This window comes from Bufo gargarizans, unplaced genomic scaffold (genome assembly GCF_014858855.1).
Source record: "Bufo gargarizans isolate SCDJY-AF-19 unplaced genomic scaffold, ASM1485885v1 fragScaff_scaffold_728_pilon, whole genome shotgun sequence".
NCBI classification, from domain to species: domain Eukaryota; kingdom Metazoa; phylum Chordata; class Amphibia; order Anura; family Bufonidae; genus Bufo; species Bufo gargarizans.
The window spans coordinates 205,039-224,707 of NW_025334175.1; the positions used below are offsets into that span (position 1 = coordinate 205,039).

A 19,669-nucleotide genomic window follows, 5' to 3' on the forward strand; every position below is an offset into this window, starting at 1 on the left:
ACATCCCAGCTTGAAGAGTACGAGACAGTGTAGCCTCAGACCGGTCCAAATGCCCATGCAGACCCCTGCTGAAAGTGCCCACAATGGGTTCACAAGTATCAGAACTGAACCATGAAGCAATGGAAGAAGGTAACCTGGACTGAATTAAGATACATCATGTCGACGGTGGGATGTGTGCACACCACTTACCCGGGGAAGAGGTGGCACCAGATGCATTATGGGAAACCAACAACCTGGTCTGATGAATCACCATACATTGCATGGCTGAGAGTCACTTTACCTGGGGAAGAGATGCTGACCTATGGGAATACAAGCCAGTAGAGGAAGCGTAATGATCAGGGCAATGTTCTTCTTTGGGTCGTAGCATCACATGGATGTGACACATTCCACCTATCTATCATTGGGCAGACAAGTACCACCTTAATGGCAGTGGTCTCCCTAATGGCAATGCCCAGGCCACACTGCCAAAGAACGAGGAACATGCCAAAGAGATCAAGATGACTTGTGACATCTCCAAATTCCCAAATCTCAATCTGATTGTGATATGTGCTGGAGAAACAAGTCGGATCGTGGAGGCCGCACCTCCTCACTTACAGCTAATGTCTTGGGGACTTCAGAGGTCGCACAGGCATACATTAACCTTCTAGTTCCTAGAATGTTGCTGTTGAATCCAAGGATTTCTCCTGGTAGTTTCTGAACAATGTCCAATCTGGAGTACATCAAACCACTGAAGGACTGCATTAAGAGTCTATCACAGATATGGAATAAACAGGCTCCACCCCTCTGACACCCTAGAAACAAAATGGGAGGAGCACATGTGGAACACCTCTACGCGGCCATGACACACTCAATCCTTCTGTGCTAAACTTAACGGCCTCACGGTTCCACGGTTCCTTACAGATTCTAAATGTCAGCACTAAAGACTTTGAGACAGAAGAAAAATCCCGAAACGATTTAGTTGAAAATATAAAACAAAAAAAAAAAAAAGTTTTTTTTATTGAAATATAAAACTCTTTACAAATTAGTAGAAAACGTATAGAATACATGATGGACACTGAACATTTTATTAACAAAAGTGGTGAACGTCGAGCATCGTCCTCCTAACAACGCTCTACATAAAGCTTCGAAACCTCCAGTATGTTTCAGGTGACAACAACACAACCTGGACCCTGGTGGACAGGAAGGGGTGGAGCCATTGACAGCAATCACATCTGATCAGTCTACGTTTCCAAATCTTTTTTATTTACTGCCCAAGAAAGTTTAATTTGGTATGTTTTCCCATTTTTAAAAGGACACACCCAGAATTTATTTAAAAAAATTCTAAGCGGAGGGAAAGGCCTTAACAACTCTTTCTGCCAATCAATAAGGCAGTACAATGCGTTTTATAGCAGCAGCTGAAAAAAACATTTTTTCCCTAGCAAAATTACTGTACAGCCTCTAGGTGGTGAAGCCTTTGGCTGCGGGGAAGGGGGCAAGGCAACATTTTGGGGTGAAATGAGACTTACGCTACTGTAGTATGAGGCAAAAAACACAGTTCCGATAAGATAAGTAATAAAAAAAAAAAAAAAAAAGGGGTTTTAATCATCCCAAAAAAGTGATACCAGCACATTTTTATTATTATTTTTTTTGTCAAAAAAATTAACAAACTGGAACATACAGATGTGAGTGAACCGGCGCATCCTCTTTCTTTAGTGGACTGCATGTGTTGTGTTTTATGCATTTTTGGCATCAGCTACCGTGGGGTTAACCAAGAAGAATGTGGATGCGAGTGGTAAATTCGAGCGTCGCAGCTTTTAATGAATATTAAGTGAGCTTACAGCTGCTGCCATGGTAACAGCCTGCCGCCGGGAGAAGCATAGTCAGAGCCGCGTAGCCTCCGCCTGTGTATACTGCCACGCTCTGCAGTAATACCGCTCAGCACTGACATGTCAATCCCTCGTCTCCAAGCCAGCAGGGCCTGGGAGTCCCAAGTGTGACCACGTACCGATCCCGCCAATGTAGGACCTGGCACCTGCCTTCACTGCCAAGCAGAACAATTTGATTTTGAGGACAAAAAAAAAAATAATAATCCAGGAAAATTATGGAAATAATAAGAAAAATATATAATATAGCCCAAGTTAAACAGCTTCACTATAGTCACATCACCCCCCCCCCCCCCAAGGTGGCATCCTCAGTGATGTCACCACTGATCTCTAGTGAATGGACAGGCTGAGTGTCTCTCACCGCTGATCTCTAGTCAGGTATTGGGGCTGAAGCCAGATCTGGTGGAGGAGCACATTATACAGGGAATGTAGAGGAGAAGCGGTGCTCCAGGGAGATATAAATATGAAGGAGTATATAGATATGTACATTTACATGTCTGCCTGTGGAGGCCAACGAATCCCTGAAGCAGAACCATGCCAATCCTCCGGCCACGTGATGCAGGACTGGATTATAGGGTGCAGTCTGGGGACTATCCTCCTGAGGACCGCAGCAGCACAGTCACCCACCTCTCTTGAATTAAGCTGAAGGACGTCAGCGGCTGGGTCACATAACCACACTTTCCATAGGAATGTCGCAGTGATGCTCCACTGTCTCTATCTCCGTCATTTCTGTGCCCTGTAACTCCTCGGTGGAGATTATGATGGTGTCACCGTCCTCCACCACTGTGAAGCTGTCCCCATTGATGTGTTGTCGGGCCAGGTTCTCCAGCCTGACCCTGTACTCCTCCGCCTCCTGCTCCTTCTCCATGAGCTGCTGCCGGTACTCCTGGGCCCGCACGTTGGCTTCATGGAGCTGCTGCTGTAATAGTCTCCGGGTGTCCTCTTCACGATTGTCCTGAGAAGGAAGAGGAAATACGCACTCGTGAGCCTGACATAAAAGGAACCGAGCCCCACTGCTGCTCTCCAGACAGCCAAATCAGGCAGACGAACCCCCCACCATAGCTGCCCCAGACAGCCGAACCACCACCCGGCCCAGGCAGACGACCTCTGCCACAGCTGTGCAAGACAGCCGAACCTCCACCACCATCCGGCCTAGCCCCACCAGGCAGACGACCCCTGCCACAGCTGTGCAAGACACCCGAACCTCCACCACAACCCGGCCTAGCCCGACCAGGCAGACGACCCCTGGCACAGCTCCACCACCACCAGGCCTAGCCCCACCAGGCAGACTACCCCTGCAACAGCTGTGCTAGACAGCCGAAGCTCCACCACCACCCGGCCTAGCCCCAACCAGGCAGACGACCCCTGCCACAGCTGCCTCAGACAGCAGACCCGCCGACCACTACACCACAGGGTGATGTACGCTCCACCAAAGTCTCATTACCGTATTTACACTACACCATCAGGTGGTGTACCTTCCACTTTGATACCAGTGTACCCTCCAGCTGAAATACTCACTGTATTATCTTTTTTAGCAGCTTCGACGGGCAGCAGACGAAGCTTTTTAGCAGGGGGGGCATCTTCCTCAGCCACTACCTCTTCTATGAAGTCCTCTTCAGGGATGGCAACAACTGTGAATAAGATGGCACCGTTACATGCCTGCCCCAATCTCCCTTCCTCTTCCCGCTCGGTCGCCCGCCTCACCTTGCTCTCCATTCTGGATGGTCACCAGCAGAGGACGCCGCATACGATCAGTAGTAAACCTGCCATGTAAGTTCCCCAGCTGTATGCCATCCGTCACAATGGTGATCACCCTCTGGCCGCCATTCTCCATGATCTGCCCGACACTGTCAATGGAGACGAGTTCAGTAGAGGACCCTGGAGGGGAGAAGACACTAGTTACCTTGGCACAGGCCGTTGACACCTCCATTCAGGAGTCCTCCGAGGCGGCACTCACCAGCGGTATTGCCAGAGCCTGAAATAGGGGTGTAGGCCTCTGCCAGCGCCGCCAGTGTGGCCAGCACAGAATTGGGGTTAGTAATGTCAATACGGCCGGCTGCAAGAGGAGAAAATATGCATCAACCTCCACACTTAAAGGGGTTGTGAACCTGGAGAACCCCTTTAACCCTTATGGCTGCGATGCTATAATTGAGATTTAGTCCTCTATCCTGCATACGAGCCACCACGCCGCCATCTGGTGTTCAACCTCGGTCAGTGCAGTACCATATATATACACATCGTATACACAGGACTGCCACCCTGCTGCAGGCCCCGCCCCTTACGCCTTACCTGTCGAAGTGGTCATGTTCGTCGTAGACATCAGGCTGGGCGTCAGGATGAACTGCGGGGATGAGACTGTGATGGCGTTAGTCCTCGCCGGCTGTATGTGGATGTGCCCCTGTCCCTGCATGGTCTCCTGTGGTAGAAGAGGAACGTTAAGAACATCTACTGTAACCGCAATGTTCTCTAGTCACATCCAAATCAGCGTTCACCTGTAAGGCAATCAGCAGCTCGGGGTAGTTCCTGTCTAGGGCTATATCAAAGGGCGTCTTGCCGAACTTGCTCTGGATGTTGACATCGGCCGCGTTCTTGATGAGCAGGTCCACCACGTCCCGGTGGTTGTGCTCCGTGGCCCAGTGCAGCGCCGTCATTTCCAGCATGTCCTTTGCATTGATGCTGGCTCCGTTCTGAAAAGGGGGAAAGGCGATGACGTTACACGGGGATTAGCCATTTCAGGCGCAGAGTGGGCACCACGCTGTGGGGTGTGGTCAGACCTTGATCAGCAGCTCCACGATGTGGGTGTGACCCTCGGAGGCCGCCATGTGTAGTGGGGTCCTGTCCACCTTGGTCCGGGCGTCTCTGCTGATCCCTGCCTGGAGCAGAACTTTCACCGTGGAGAAGTGACCGTACTGAGCGGCGAAATGGAGAGGGGACGTCCCCAGCTGGAAGGATCGGGAGACAGAAAGACCTTCAGGAGCAAATCTTATTTTTTTTTTTTTAAATAAACATTATTTTTTTGCCATTTTTGAAACAAAAAAATAAAGACTAAAAACAAAGCGATGGCCATTTTGCAGTGATGTCGGGGCCCCTCGCCGATCCTTTCCCCGGGAGACACTGAAGGGGTCCCTCTAAGGACTCTTTTCACACGGGTGTCTCGTGTGAGGGCCATATAAGATGCTGTTGCGTCGCGGGAAAATGCTCAATTTTTTACACGCGTGCAAAGCGTTTTAATGCGTTTTGCACGTGCGTGAGAAAAATTGGCATGTTTGGTACCCAAACTTCTTCACAGAAGTTTGGTTTTGGGTTAGGTGTTATATATATATATATATGCCTCAATGCTACTTGAACATGTCCATTCAGAACTGTCCTCTCACCTCTCCTCCTGCTCCCTCTTTGACCGCCTACAATCTGGCTTCCGAGCCCATCACTCGACCGAGACTGCCCTTACCAAAGTCACCAATGACCTATTGACAGCCAAAACCAAGAAACAATACTCTGTCCTCCTTTTCCTTGACCTGTCCTCTGCCTTTGACACTGTCGACCACTCCCTTCTGTTGCAAACTCATCTCTTGGCATCACTGACCTGGCTCTCTCCTGGATCACATCATACCTCACAGACCGGACGTTTAGCGTCTCCCACTCCCGCACCACCTCCTCGCCGTCTCATTCCCTCTCTGTTGGTGTCCCGCAAGGCTCTGTCCTAGGATCCCTGCTCTTCTCCATCTACACTTTTGGCCTGGGACAGCTCAGAGTCCCATGGCTTTCAGTATCACTCCTACGCTGACGACACACAAATCTACCTCTCTGGTCCAGACATCACCACCTTACTATCAAGAATCCCACAATGTATCTTCTATATCATCCTTCTTCGCCTCTCGCTTTCTTAAACTTAACATGGATAAGACAGAATTCATAATCGTCCGCCCCCCCCCCCCCCCCCATCTTGTTCAACACCCCCAACAGACCTATCCATCATGATCAATGGCTGCACACTCTCCCCAATCAACAAAGTCTTCTGCCTTAGAGTGACCTTGGATTCTGCCCTCCCCTTCAGACCGCACATCCAAGCCCTTTCCACCACCTGCCGCCTCCAACTCAAAAACATCTCCCGCATCCGCGCTTTCCTTAACTTTGAATCTGCGAAAATGCTTGTACATGCCCTCATTATCTCCCACCTAGACTACTGCAACATTCTCCTCTGTGGCCTTCCATCTAGCACTCTCGCACCCCTCCAATCTATCCTCAACTCTGCTGCCCAACTAATCCCCCTCTCACCCTATTACTCCTCTGCCTCTCCCCTCTGCCAATCCCTTCACTGGCTCCCCATTGCCCAACGAATCCACTTCAAAGTACTAACAAATACATACAAGGCCGTCCATAACCTGTCCCCTCCCTACATCTTTGAGCTACTTTCCCGATACACCCCCACACGCACTCTCCGATCCTCACAAGACCTCCTTTCTCTCCTCTCCTCTTATCGCCTCTTCCCACAATCGACTCCAGGATTTCTCCCGTGCATCCCCCATACTCTGGAACTCGCCTCCCCAACATATCAGACTCTCACCTACAGTGGAATCCTTCAAAAGAAACCTGAAGACCCACCTCTTCAGACAAGCCTACAACCAGTGACCCTGCTGCCTCTATACCGCCATGACCAGCTTTACCCGCACCTACTGTGTCCTTCTCCCATACCATGTAGATTGTAAGCCCTCACGGGCAGTTTGTAACTGGTCTTGTTCATGCTTAGTGCAATTGTCTGTATTATGTGTGTGCACCGCTTATCATATGTACAGCGCTATGGAATGAATGGCGCTTTAATAATAAAAAAATATATTATATAATAATTTAACTCGCCTGATCCACTTGTTCGCCCAGCCCGGCTTCTCTTCTGTCTTCTTTGATGACCAGGAGGAAAAGGACCTGTGGTGATGAGCGCAGCGACGTCACCACAGGTCCTTTTCCTCCTGGTCATCAAAGAAGAAAGAGGAGAAGCCAGGCTGGGCGAACAAGTGGATGATGCGAGTTAAATTATTTAAAAAAAAAAAATTTAACCCCTCCATCCCTATTTTCCTAAGCATTCTGTATTAAGAATGCTATTATTTTCCCTTACAACTATATTATAAGGGAAAATAATAAAGATCGGGTCCCCATCCCGATCATCTCTAAGTAACTGTGCGTGAAAATCACACCGCATCTGCACTTGCTTGCGATTATTTTCACGCAGCCCCATTCATTTCTATGGGGCTGTGCACATGAGCGGTGATCTTCACACAAGTGATGCGTGAAAATCACTGCTCATGTGCACAGCCCCATAGAAATTAATGGGTCTGGATTCAGTGCGGGTGCAACGCGTTCACCTCACGCATTGCACCCGCACAGAAATCTCGCCCCGTGTGAAAAGAGGCCTAAGGATTGGCGGAGTCCCTGGGGGCCAGTCCATCAGAAGGGTTTTCCAGGATTTTTTTTTTTCCTCAGGATAGGTGGTCAATATCAGATCGGCTGTGTGAAGGGAATGAGCGTGCAGTGCGCACGTGCCGCCCCCTTCCTGCTGCTTTCCCATAGACAGAGCCGCGAGCAGGAAGAGAGAAGGGACGGGCTCACTGCGCAGCGTCTCCTCATACTCCCCGTGGATCTGATATTGATAAGCTATCCTGTAGATAGTCCGGAGAAGCCCAGCGATACATCAATTACTCTGAAGGTAGGCCATGATCAGACCTGAAGTGGGGTGCGGTGGAGATGACCCCAGACAGGAGGACCTACCCAGTCAGTGGTGAACGGCGCTCCGCTCCCCATCAGCTGCCGCACTTCATCGTCATCTCCGCCACGAGCCGCCTCCAGTAACCTCTTCCCCAGGTCCAACGCCATCTACAAGGAAGATACAGGAGACGTCATAGGCATGGAGTGGGCGAGGGTTGATAAACACAAAATGAGCAGGATGATGGGGGTTATAATAAGTGGAAGTCAGGAGACTGTGCCCAACTACCCCCATTTCTGTCTACCAGGGAGAATTGCTTAGAAGATCACATGACAACCAATATGGCCGCCATCCTGGTTCCCACAGAGACGCCCCGTTTCTACCAGTCAATACAATGGAGCATTTTGCTTCGTAGATCACGTGACAACCAATATGGCCGCCATCCTGGTTCCCACAGAGACGCCCCGTTTCTACCAGTCAATACAATGGAGAATTTTGCTTCGTAGATCACGTGACAACCAATATGGCCGCCATCCTGGTTCCCACAGAGACGGCCCCGTTTCTACCAGTCAATACAATGGAGCATTTTGCTTCGTAGATCACGTGACAACCAATATGGCCGCCATCCTGGTTCCCACAGAGACGGCCCGTTTCTACCAGTCAATACAATGGAGAATTTTGCTTCGTAGATCACGTGACAACCAATATGGCCGCCATCCTGGTTCCCACAGAGACGGCCCGTTTCTACCAGTCAATACAATGGAGCATTTTGCTTCGTAGATCACATGACAACCAATATGGCCGCCATCCAGGTTCCCACAGAGACACCCCGTTTCTACCAGTCAATACAATGGAGCATTTTGCTTCGTAGATCACGTGACAACCAATATGGCCGCCATCCTGGTTCTCAGACGGGTTGGCACTCATATTTTTGAGAGTACTGCACTGCAGATGGGCCTTGAAGGGATGTATCACTGGATAAGAAGACGGATTTACTACTCAGCGGAGCGGCAATCCTGGGCGACACCCTGAGGAACGCGAAACGGCGTCCGTAAAAGTTGTCAGATATGGTCGATTAGACATTTTAGCAATATAATAGAAGGGGGAGTGGATTTAGGCGAATAGTCTGTAATCGCGGCCTGCAAATTGGCACGGCTCAGGTTTGTTCACGGCTTAGTATCGGAGAGGAGTGGGATGGGGTCAGGAAGGGGTTAATATGGGGGGAGGGGGGCATACATGTGACTTGGTCAGGGGGGGGCTACTATCAGGGGTGAGGGGGGTCCACTGCGGGGTGTGTGGATGAGACCAGAGTTGGGGGGTCCCAGCAGGCTGCCCCCCTCCCTCCTCCCACTCACACGCAGGGCCACCACATGGACACCCACGGACTATATCAGCGATTTCTTCCCGCACTCACCGTGCGGCCTCTCAGCTCTCACCGCCAGCTTGTCAGCCCTGCTCCTCCTCAGTCCGCCACCTCCGGTGAAACACCGTCACGTTTCTCTTATTATTTCATCGGTTCCAAAAGTTTGGGTCCCAACAAGATGGCGGCGACACAAGCGGAGGACTACAGGGAGGAAGTAAGGTGCAGCACGTCCCGCTTCGGGCGGATGAATCCGGTAGTGAACGTAGGGGCGCTACGCCTCTCGATGACGGGACTAGATAAAGAGTGGCGCGGTTTGCGCCTGCGCAGGAGGGCTATAAAAAGGGCGGGAGACCAGATTCAGCTTTTTACCTCAGAAGTCCGTGTGTAAACTGATCCAGGCAGAGAGAACAGGCAAAAGACAAATGACTATCAGGGAATAATTACAGGATAATAGTAGAATAGGTTAAAGCGATAGGGAAAGTTACAAAGAACACAAAGACATACTAACTTCCTATCTGCAACAACAGGGAGGGTATTAATAAAAATACCGCTAAGTATCAAGTTGCAGATTAGCTTTAACTATAATATATACCACTGCCAAACTAGACCAAGCTTGCAAGTAATTAGGGGGGAATTTTTCTTCTTTTTCCAATTATTGTGTTTTATTAAGAGAAATAATAAAAGTTATATTTTAAATAATCAAAAGGCCATAAACAAAATAATATAGCCTAGTGCCGATTGGCACAAATGTGAAAAATGGCACCAAATTATAATCTATGTGAAGTTAGGGCAATAGTCCATCTGTGACAGAAAAATTGTGACAATTTGGCGGTCCTATATCGGGTATGTTGACCCATTTTTTCACCCCCAGCTGTGACTAGAAGGTCCCGACGCCTAAAGTAATCCTGGTTCCGAACGTACCCTAACGCCTCGCGCACACGATCATATGTATTGTGTGGTCTGTGGGCCTGCAAAATAAACCGGCAGTGTGCAATTTCTGCGGGCCCCATTTTTAAATGTCTAATCTTGTCCGCAAAACGGACATGTGCTATTTTTTTGTGGCATAGACACCGTGAGCTGTTGAGATGAACGAGTCCACGTCCAATTCTTTAAAAAAAAAAATAATACGGACTTCCCGTATACTATTCGTTTCCCCTCAAGCTATACGAGAGTATCATTTTCCAGACCATCAGACAGCATTACATAAACTTCATATATGCATCTCCTTATAGCGCACCACCATGTTGGCCTAGGCGCCAACGTTTGAGTTGGGGATTTTAGCCATATTGCCTGTAGACATGACACGTCAGGGTTAAGGCTCTGTTCACATCAGCATTAGACGCTCCGTTGCAGATTCCCTGCTATTTTTCCTGTCAAAGTGACGGACGCCATTGCGTCACCCGACAGACGTTATCAGTGGGGTTCGTTGGTCACCATCAGTGACTGGAATACGTGTCGCACAACTGGCTCTGCTCATACATGACCGCCGTTATCAAATATGATCTGTATGGTTATGGCCGTGCCTGGTTAAGCTGGAGATTATAGATGTTGCATCACCTCTTGGATTTCAGCTCTGGGAGGTGAAACGTGCAGGACAACACGAAGGATTCTCTGGTTTCAGCAGAGGATTTAGCGCGTGTCTATATTTCTTAGGTCACGTGAACGTATTACATATATTAGATGACGGCTCTGGAAGAACAGGAGTTATGGTGAATTAACTTCTAAAATTAAAAAATAAATTCCAGGTAAGTATAAATCCTCTCCTCTGAGCCGAAACGTTTCTTTATATCCGTAGCGAGAAAGCTGTCTGACAACGAAGGAGTTGTTGTCTATCCTTACGGAGGTCGATGTCAGTAAAACAATTTCCGCAACTGTCAGTAATTTGGGGCAATAGGACGGTACGCATGCGTATAGTATCGTTGCGATGAGGCTGTGGAGTCTAGAGGCGCTGATGTTCAGGAGCTGGACGTATGCATAGCCTCGAAAACCAAGAGCGGAGGTCGGAGGATGCTGACTGAAGCACAGTGAGGACACGAGCAAACATACTATTATCTGCCTTCGCCCCCGAAAGATAGTTTTTGATCAAGATGTAAATTAGTATAAAAGAGCCCAATGTGGGGGGAGGTCCATGGAGCCTAGTAGCCAGACCCATTCAAATTCAGCCCCGCTCCTCTTCTCTGTGCCTTTACTCGCCTCTTTTCGGCTCTTAAAATGCTCCGATTATTTTACCAGCCTGTGGACAAGATTTTGTAAATTCTCCTCCACTTTGCTGCTCTTGATTTAGCTTCATTACATGAAGCAACGGTCACTGCATGAATTCCTGTTCGGTGAGCTCCCCCTGGTGGTGGCTGCAGTCAGCCAGCTTAGTAATAGACGAGGAGCAGCAGATTCATCAATGTATTTTTACCCGTTGTCTGATGTAAGTACATGAAGAAACGCAGTGTTCAGAACGAGCACCATATTTAAGAAGCCCTTGATTGAGGCAGATATCACTATTTTTAATTACAATTTTTTAATTTAAATTTCTTCCACTTAAAAAAATAACGAATTAAAAAAAATGTAATTTGGGGAGATGTGCTCTGTATCCTGCATTGCCTGGGATTGACGTACACATTCTTCGTAGACGTACAGTGGCATCTGGCACCAATACCCATACTTCTCTAATTTTATTATTTTCTATTCTATATGTATATTTATTTCTCCTGAAGAAGGGGGTATGTGGTAACACCCCCGAAACGCGTCGAGCCTTGTTCCCAATAAAGGGAACTTTCCAGAAGTACCATCCGTGGTGAGTGCGGTTCTTTGTAAGATTCTGCAAGCGATTCAGGCGGGGGAGTTGAGCCTATGGGTGTCTTGAGCTTATCCCATAGACTACCTCCCCGGTGAAGTGAGTTACTCTTATATATATATATTTATATGTATACTTATATACTTTATTATATTCTGATCTTTTTTATACTCCAAGTCTGAGTACTTTCTTGAACTACACACTACTTATGCTATTTATTCCATTCCACATCTCCCAATTCCGAAAGAGGCAAACAGGTGATCGGCGTCTTTTTCGTGGCTGGTCCATTTTTCTTTCCTATACGTATCTGGCACCTATGTCAGCACCACATGGTGCCACTTTTTTAATTGTATACCTGTGTAGGGTATAGTGCCATCGACTTCACAGTCCTACACGGGCAGACTGAGCGATCGGGGCACTTCGGACATGGTCCGAGGGCCCGGCGGCCGCCATCCAGTACTGAAAATAATTTCACCTGTCCAATGTCTCTGAGGCTCAGAGACATCGGGCAGGTCCGAGTGAAATAATTTTCTGCACGCATACTATGCAACATACATCAGGCAGGCTCTGGGGCCCGGCGTCCGGAGCTACTTACGTCACGTAAGTTACGTGGGAGGTGGGGCCGGTTGGCTGGAGCTACACGTAAGGAGGGGCCCGGCCATGGCGCCCTGTACAGCGTGGAAGCGCACCGTCGTCGTCACTTACTGACGTCACGTACTGACCTCAACGTGCGACGCCTCCACCGGCCGTGCTGAGGCCGATTTTCTTTTCAGCTGCACCTGCACTGCAAACAGTGTGCGGAATGCGGATGGATTCTCTCTGCACACTGCCTGAACAAGTGACAACTAAGTGAAAGGCAAGAAATCGGGTTCGAGCCGCTCGGCCACACATTTGAGCCAGCCCCAGAGCCGGCCAGGCCCAGAGCCAGATAAAAGAAAAAGGCAAAAATAGGTAACCACAGGCGCCAGTCTATCTATAAGAAATATTATCCGTATTCAGGCTATTAGGTCTGCCCGTATGGACTACTCAATGTTTTTATACGTATATCAGTATATAGACATTTAATATAGTATATAAACATGCTTCAGTGGTTAGACACAAGGACTGATATACCTATAGACACCATGACCATAAAAGCGTGTAGAGGTCAGTGTGGTCCCCCTTACGTCTTTAGGGTAAAGGTGACCAACAGTTGGCCCCCAGTAGACAAGGTAATTAAAATAAACTTATGTAACCACCATCGGCAGCCTCTCTAGACTTTCATTGCTTTATCATAGCTGTCCAACCTATCACTCTGAACAATCTCTAAAATATCCACCCTTTGGCGTCCTGCCTGTTACTCTCTGACCTCCCCTGAATTTTGTTCAGGGAAGTCTTGGATTAACCCTCTATCTTTTTTTCTTTTCACAGGCCCAGAGCCAGCCAGACCCAGAGCCAGCCAGACCCAGAGCCAGCCCCAGAGCAAGCCAGCCACCCCCAGGCCCACAGCCATCCAGCCACAGGCCTACAGCCAGCAAGCCCACAGCCTGCCAACAAGCAAGCCACAGCCAGCCAGCAAGCCCACAGCCTGCCAATCAGCAAACCACCGCCTGCCAGCCACCAACCGTAATTAAGGTAGGAGCAAACTTGGCCTTTGTATCAGAGAGCTATGTTGTGTTGTTATATTGTGAATAGGAACCATAGTGTTGGAGAGACCCCCCTCCAGGATCCATTAGACTCAATTGTAGTCTCTAATGTGACCTGGAGGGGACTCTTTCTAACACACTTTCTAAAGGACACTGAGATGTCCTCTGCCAGAAAGACCGCCCTCAATGGCCCATTAGAAAGAGTCCCCTCCATTGTAGTCTCTAAAGGGGCCTGGAGGGGATTCTTCTAACACACTCTCTAATGGACACTTAGATGGCCTCTGTTAGAAAGACCCCCTCTCCAAGCCTATTAGACTGACCACATTGTAGTCTCTAATGGGGCCTGGAGCGGATTATTTCCAACACACTCTCTACAGGACACTGAGATAGCCTCTGCCAGAAAGGAATTATTGCACTTTTGCTCCTTGTGTAGTGCTTGGCTGGAGGCGGGACATGGGTGTGGCTGGAGGTGGAACATGGGCGTGGCTGGAGGCACAAAAAGGGCGGGTCCTGGAAGGGGGCCCTTGATTTATTTTACCTGGGGGCCCTGATGGTTCTCAGTCCGCCCCTGGTCCTACATAAAAAAAGGCATACCAACTTACTAGACACTTCACGTGCAGTGTGAATGCACATTTTATGCCGCAGTTCCTTCTTTCTCCAGCAGGTGGGCAGCTCGCTGTACCTTTATGCCTTGAAGATTCCAGAATACATGAGGCAAGTGCTTAATAACTAGTTCCTATAGTATTATTAGCGTGATAACGCTTCCTACCTGTAGTTATGCCGGCGTCCTTCACATGACACCCTTAGGAGAAGATATGCCCTAAACAAACATGCAATCTACAGGGGGAAAAAAGTCAAAATCAGCAAAAAGTGCAAGTCACAACTGAATTATTTTATTTGGTAGAGTGCAGGTCTTGATATGTTGTCACATGAGTAACGCTGTGAAATCTTTCGTGGACCTGGCTTATGACATTCACATTACTTCAGAGATATTCAGCTCCTCTGTTCCTGTGACCCTATGATAACACTTCCTGCCTGAGGTCTGATCATTCAGCCACATCACTGAACTATTGTGAGGATCCAAACCACCATCCATAGCTAAGTACTAAGTGGATTAGTAATAGTAATTATGTGAAGAACACCGCCTCATGTGGAGTACCGTCGGGCTACAGTGTAATAGATAGATGGAAAGTTCTCCTTTATGAGCTGTGGAATCAGCGGGGCGCTCAAAGTCCTCGTTGTGAGCGGGTGCTCCAGACTGCAGCCCAAGTTCTCTGCCGCCACGCTGTGGTAGCAGGTCATCGTGGGAAACTTGATCATAAAGAAAACGATAACCTGGTGCAGGTTAATGGAGAAGATATTCCTTTGTCAACGCGTTTCAAGACCGGACAGGCACAATAAATAAGAGCAATCGTCTTCTGCCAGAATCATCTTACACAAGGTAGAGGCAACTTTAAACACAGGCATGTTTCTGGCAAAAGAAGATGTTGCTCCTTTGGCAGCGCCTACATGCATCATAATTATGTGAAGATGGGATTCATATTCGGTCCTCGATTGCTAAATTGACCAACCTCTGTCGGGAATTATTGTCCTAAGGGTCACAGGGTAGAGAGGCTTCAGGTTTGTAACCTCAGAATAAGTAAGCAATTAAAATATATATACCTAATGTATACAGAAAAAAATCTGAATATCTGGTGTAAAAAACCAGCAGCCTAGCGACCGATGACAAGCAGTGACCCGACCGGTCGCTGTGGTCTCCATTTATCCTCAGAAGACTATGTGTCCTTATGATAGCCAGACGTGAGGTGATTTTTTTGTTATTGTCACTGTCGGAGATCTGAAAATTGTCATAAATGTATGCAATAAGATGTATTTAAAGGAAAACCCCAGTCACAGAATGGAAGCTCCTGATCTCCACATTCCTGTGAGGATCTGGTGGTCACTCAGTACAGGACAGAAGGGCTAGAAGAGGGTACTGATATGTGCCACCACAACTTCCATCCTTTGAATGAGGAAGATGGCTGCCGCTCCCCAGGGGCAGACCATGGATTCTGAGATATAGGTTAATGCAATTGGGCAGACCGCCAAGAAGATTGTCTCTCCAAAATAATGAGCTTTTACCTAAGGAAGCAAGTCGAAAACGCCCACCAGGAAAGTTATCTACAAGGATGACTGTCGATTACGCACCCTAGGATGGCAGATCAATGCAGTCTTTTCTTCAGATTTGGATCTTCAAAATGTTTTAGCTCTATGCTTATGGATATGTTCACACATCAACAATTTAAGTATGACAAATCCACTGTGTATTTGCAAGAGAATAGGTGGCACAAATACCAGACTGACTGAGGATTTTTATCTACACTGTGGACAAATTTTTTTGATTATTTCCTTCTGTAATGTATGCCGAAATCTTAATTTCCGAAGGTGTGGATGTACACACTGCGGAAACCACTGCAGTTTCTGCTATGGGTTTTCGTGCAGACCGGCTCTAGGTTTAGCTCCATTGAATGCAGCTAGACCATCAACAGGATTCAGCAGCCACTTTGCAAGGAGTCCACTTGTTAACAGACAGGTCCATTCTTGGCATGGTCTTAAAAACCGTGTGGCAAATACCCTGCCATGGAAAAAAAATTAAAGTAGCTTCAGCATAGATTCGGACTGGTTTTTGGCACTGAATCCGCACTGAAACCCACTCCCAAAAATCCTCTGTTGGAACATACCTTAAGATTGGCAAATCAGTCAACGTCTCATTGTATAAGAAAATACCATAATTTTTTTTCTTTTTACTAAAAAGTCACGTGACAATTGCTCGTCGATTATACCTACTTGTAAAATTGCCCAAGTACTTAAGATTATTTTTCATGGCTAGAGCTCAGACCTAACGTCTCATGACTCACCGACCAACCAAAAATCTCAGGGTCTGTACAACTGATATACTTATACCCATTATTGGTGGTCGCATTCTACAAACCAACAGAAGTTTTGGGAATTTTCCATGCGGTTAACTTAAAGGCTATAAAGTATTCGATTCAGATCTGCTTCAGAGCCAACAACTACATCATGGAGAGCAGGCCGATTGCCTTTGGTTGTTTCGGTTAAATTGACCTAAGGGGATGGAATCGGCTTTAGTTTCGGTTTTCATCAACCATTATGACATTGTGAGGGAAAACTCAAACTTTACCAGTAAGTGCTTTAAATGTAAAAACTAAACAGATACCAAGAAGTAAAACACATTCAAGAGAAACCACCAGGGTCGTGAAATAAATACATTAATAAATAATAAATTATCTAAGCTTTGTGAGCGATCTGTGGTTGAAAGGCAGGTAGATTACAGCAAGGCCTTGATTTTTTTTCCTTTAGATTTTTCTTATTTTTTTTAAATCAGGTCGAAGTCCAAGGCTTCAATGCTGGCAATGGGTTCTCGCCAGTAGTTGAACGCAGTGTACTCCAGCAGGACATCTTCCTCTTTGGATCCACCTTTGGACATCTTGGTGGTTTTCTCTAAGCCAATGCACTCCAGTTCGGAGAGATCCAGTTCTGGGATAGGAAGCTTCCAGAACAGGAAGGAATCATATTGGCAGCTCAGCGTGTCCAGCATTGTCACCTGAAAAATGGAGGAGAAGATATGTTATCGTCTACAGATGGAACGTGTAGAATGGACAACGCGCGTTATCACCTAGAAGATGATGGAGAACCCACCCTTTCCATGGCCGAGAGGAAGATTGTGTACCCAACGAAGAGAGGTGTTCACACCTTAGATGAATTTTGGACAAACCCACCGATTTCACTGTGTGCAGCTGACTATATGAATCAACTTTTCCCTGATGGAATATGTGGGGGGAAAGAAGGATCAGGCAGTTGGATTTCAGCATGGAAGGCTAGTCACCCCCAGAGGTGTCTGGCAGCTGCTTATTCTCCTCTCCTTTTTGAGAACACATGGACACTTGGCCAAGCACAGGGAACATGTGTATGGAGGGGTCGGGAGGAGTAGCTTTCGGACATGCAAGCATTCGGCCGACAGATGCTGAAGGTGTATTATCTAAGCAATGAGGGTGGAGATACAGTCACGGTGAAACCTTGTGGATAAGGGTGCGACAAATCTGTGACATTTTACAGCACCAGCCAAATGGATGAGATATTAAGAAATCTCAAGCGTAACATTACTGCGATGAGGATTTGATATCCTCAGTGTGTGACTTTATGCTGCAGATATTCACTCCCCCCGCAGACATCTCCCTCCATCGTGTATTCACATTGACTGTAATAGCAGAGCTCATACTGCAGTCTGCTTGCCACACCCATGACAGCAAACACTCCATCACCCCGCTATTTATACTGACCACTGTCACCTCCGAGGTCTGGATCACATCTAATATTGGACATGCCACCGACACTCATTCCTGTATGACGGGCACTTCCGCCTCAGTCTCTGATCCCAAATTAATAATCAGGATGCCTGACACCGTACATGGACGATTCAGGGAATTCTCTGATGTGATGAGTATAACAGGGTGGGGATTTCTAACCCCCTCCCACAGACAACTCCCTGATCTTAATGTACCCCCAAAAAGAAAAGAATAGAAGAGAAACCTCCTCACCCTATTAATAGGAAAATTCTGGCCGAAGCAGAAGCCATCTCTGTTATCAATATATTTAAGGATCAGCTTCAAGAGATGCATGGATGGATGGATATTAGATAGATATGAGATAGATAGAGAAATAGGGGGATGGATGTTTGATATATAGATATGAGATGGAGGGATGATAGATAGATAGATAGATAGATAGATAGATAGATAGGTGTGAGATAGATTGATATTAGATAGATAAATACATAGATGATGAGATGAGATAGATAGATAGATAGTGGGATGGATATTAGATATATATTAGATAGATAGATATGAGATAGGTAGACAGACAGAGGAATGGATATTAGATAGATATGAGATAGGTAGACAGACAGAGGAATGGATATTAGATAGATAGATACATAGATAGATATGAAATAGATAGCTATGAGATAGATAGACAGAGAAATAAATGCTAGATAGATAGATAGATAGATACATAGGTAGGAGATATGTAGATATGAATAATATATATATACAGTATGAATTCTAATGATCATTCTTGGCCTTTCGTTCCTCTGTCATATAATTACAGAATTTTCCACCATTCATGATCCAGCTGCCGCTTTGTTATACTCCGCTTTCCCTGTCATTCTGCTGGCTGCCCGGTGATGATAGGTCTAGTGTATGGGATGAGGATAATAAGGGTTTTGGTACTCACTGTGCAGGCGGAGGGGATGCTGCAGGTAAGTTGCAGGCAGGGTATTGTCTGGGCTCCTCCTGAAGACAGGGAGGTTGCTGGAGAATCTTCTGTGGCTTTGTGTGAGCGGCAGCAGCTCCTCCTACCTCGGTCCTCTCTCCTCACAGCAGAGAATTCTGGGCCAATGACTCAGCCAGATTCTGCAGGATGCTCATCATGCTCATTACCTCAAATGACAACTCCCAGCAGGGACTGGATCTTCCAGTGTGTTCGATGGAAAGAGTAAGACAAGGAGGGACATCACCCCATGTGTAGACAGACCCTCTTCCACCTCTGTGCTGCATCTACTACATAATGCTGAGGAGCACCGTTCTTTAAATAGGCGAGGAGCCTGCAGAATAATCTCATCTAAAATTACCATCATCTTTTCTTTCTGTGGTTAAAACGTAGGACATTCCAAGACATGATACACCTCCTCATACCTGACGAAGTCCCTGGCTCTTGGTAGTGGTGGCATGCAGCTGGCCATACACCTTAGATCCATGTCGGCCAACCATCAAATATGTATGGTGGCCTCCTGACTGCAGATATTGAGGGAAAGAAGGATCGAGCTGCTGGATCTCAATATGCCTGATCCTTTTGTTTTCACTGGAGATAATCCACTGCAACATGTATCAGACAGCAGCTTTCTTCCCATTCAGAACACCTGCATTGTCATATGTGGAGGGCATGCATGTGTATGAGTGGTTCGGGGGAATAGCTGATGGGCTCGACGGACTATCTGGTTCATACTTGGCAATTTTTGCAGAACACGCCCCATTTTCTTATTGGGCCATGCTCTATTTGTGATGCAGTCTGCCCCCTATATGTAAGTTTGGACACTGGGGCTGAGTCTGCTCAAACAGCCTCTTGGCACCAGGGCTGCTTTCTGGGAGGGTCCAGCAGCGCCCATTAGATTTTCCAACCATTCTAAGAGTATAGAAGGTCTTCCCCTTTTTCTTTCCAGTGGGGTGGTTTGGCCAATTTATTGACTGGCTTGTTGGAAGGGGGGTTGCCGTATGGAGT

At 47.3% G+C, this 19,669-nt stretch overlaps 2 protein-coding genes across 4 annotated transcripts; both read right to left on the reverse strand.

Moving 5' to 3' along the window:
- Nucleotides 1-953: 953 nt before the first annotated feature.
- On the reverse strand, nt 954-9,134 carry LOC122922808 (GA-binding protein subunit beta-1-like). Of its 3 annotated transcripts, none has more exons than XM_044273553.1 (9): nt 8,972-9,134; nt 7,623-7,727; nt 4,637-4,804; nt 4,355-4,549; nt 4,152-4,278; nt 3,820-3,918; nt 3,567-3,740; nt 3,381-3,493; nt 954-2,817 (listed from the first exon to the last, which is right to left on the reverse strand). In XM_044273553.1, exons 2-9 carry the CDS (start codon nt 7,725-7,727, stop codon nt 2,527-2,529), a joined length of 1,272 nt encoding a protein of 423 aa, XP_044129488.1. In that variant the 5' UTR covers nt 8,972-9,134; the 3' UTR covers nt 954-2,526. The 3 variants fall into 3 exon arrangements, with proteins under 3 accessions (XP_044129488.1, XP_044129489.1, XP_044129490.1); XM_044273554.1 differs by having other exon boundaries at nt 8,994-9,123; XM_044273555.1 differs by lacking the exon at nt 3,820-3,918 and having other exon boundaries at nt 8,972-9,133.
- A 5,070-nt stretch (nt 9,135-14,204) lies between these two features.
- MLLT11 (MLLT11 transcription factor 7 cofactor) lies at nt 14,205-18,777 on the reverse strand. Its single transcript, XM_044273557.1, has 2 exons — nt 18,626-18,777; nt 14,205-16,937 (listed from the first exon to the last, which is right to left on the reverse strand). The coding sequence occupies exon 2, from the start codon at nt 16,929-16,931 to the stop codon at nt 16,710-16,712; it is 222 nt and encodes a 73-aa protein (XP_044129492.1). The 5' UTR covers nt 16,932-16,937; nt 18,626-18,777; the 3' UTR covers nt 14,205-16,709.
- Between the last annotated feature and the right edge of the window lie 892 nt (nt 18,778-19,669).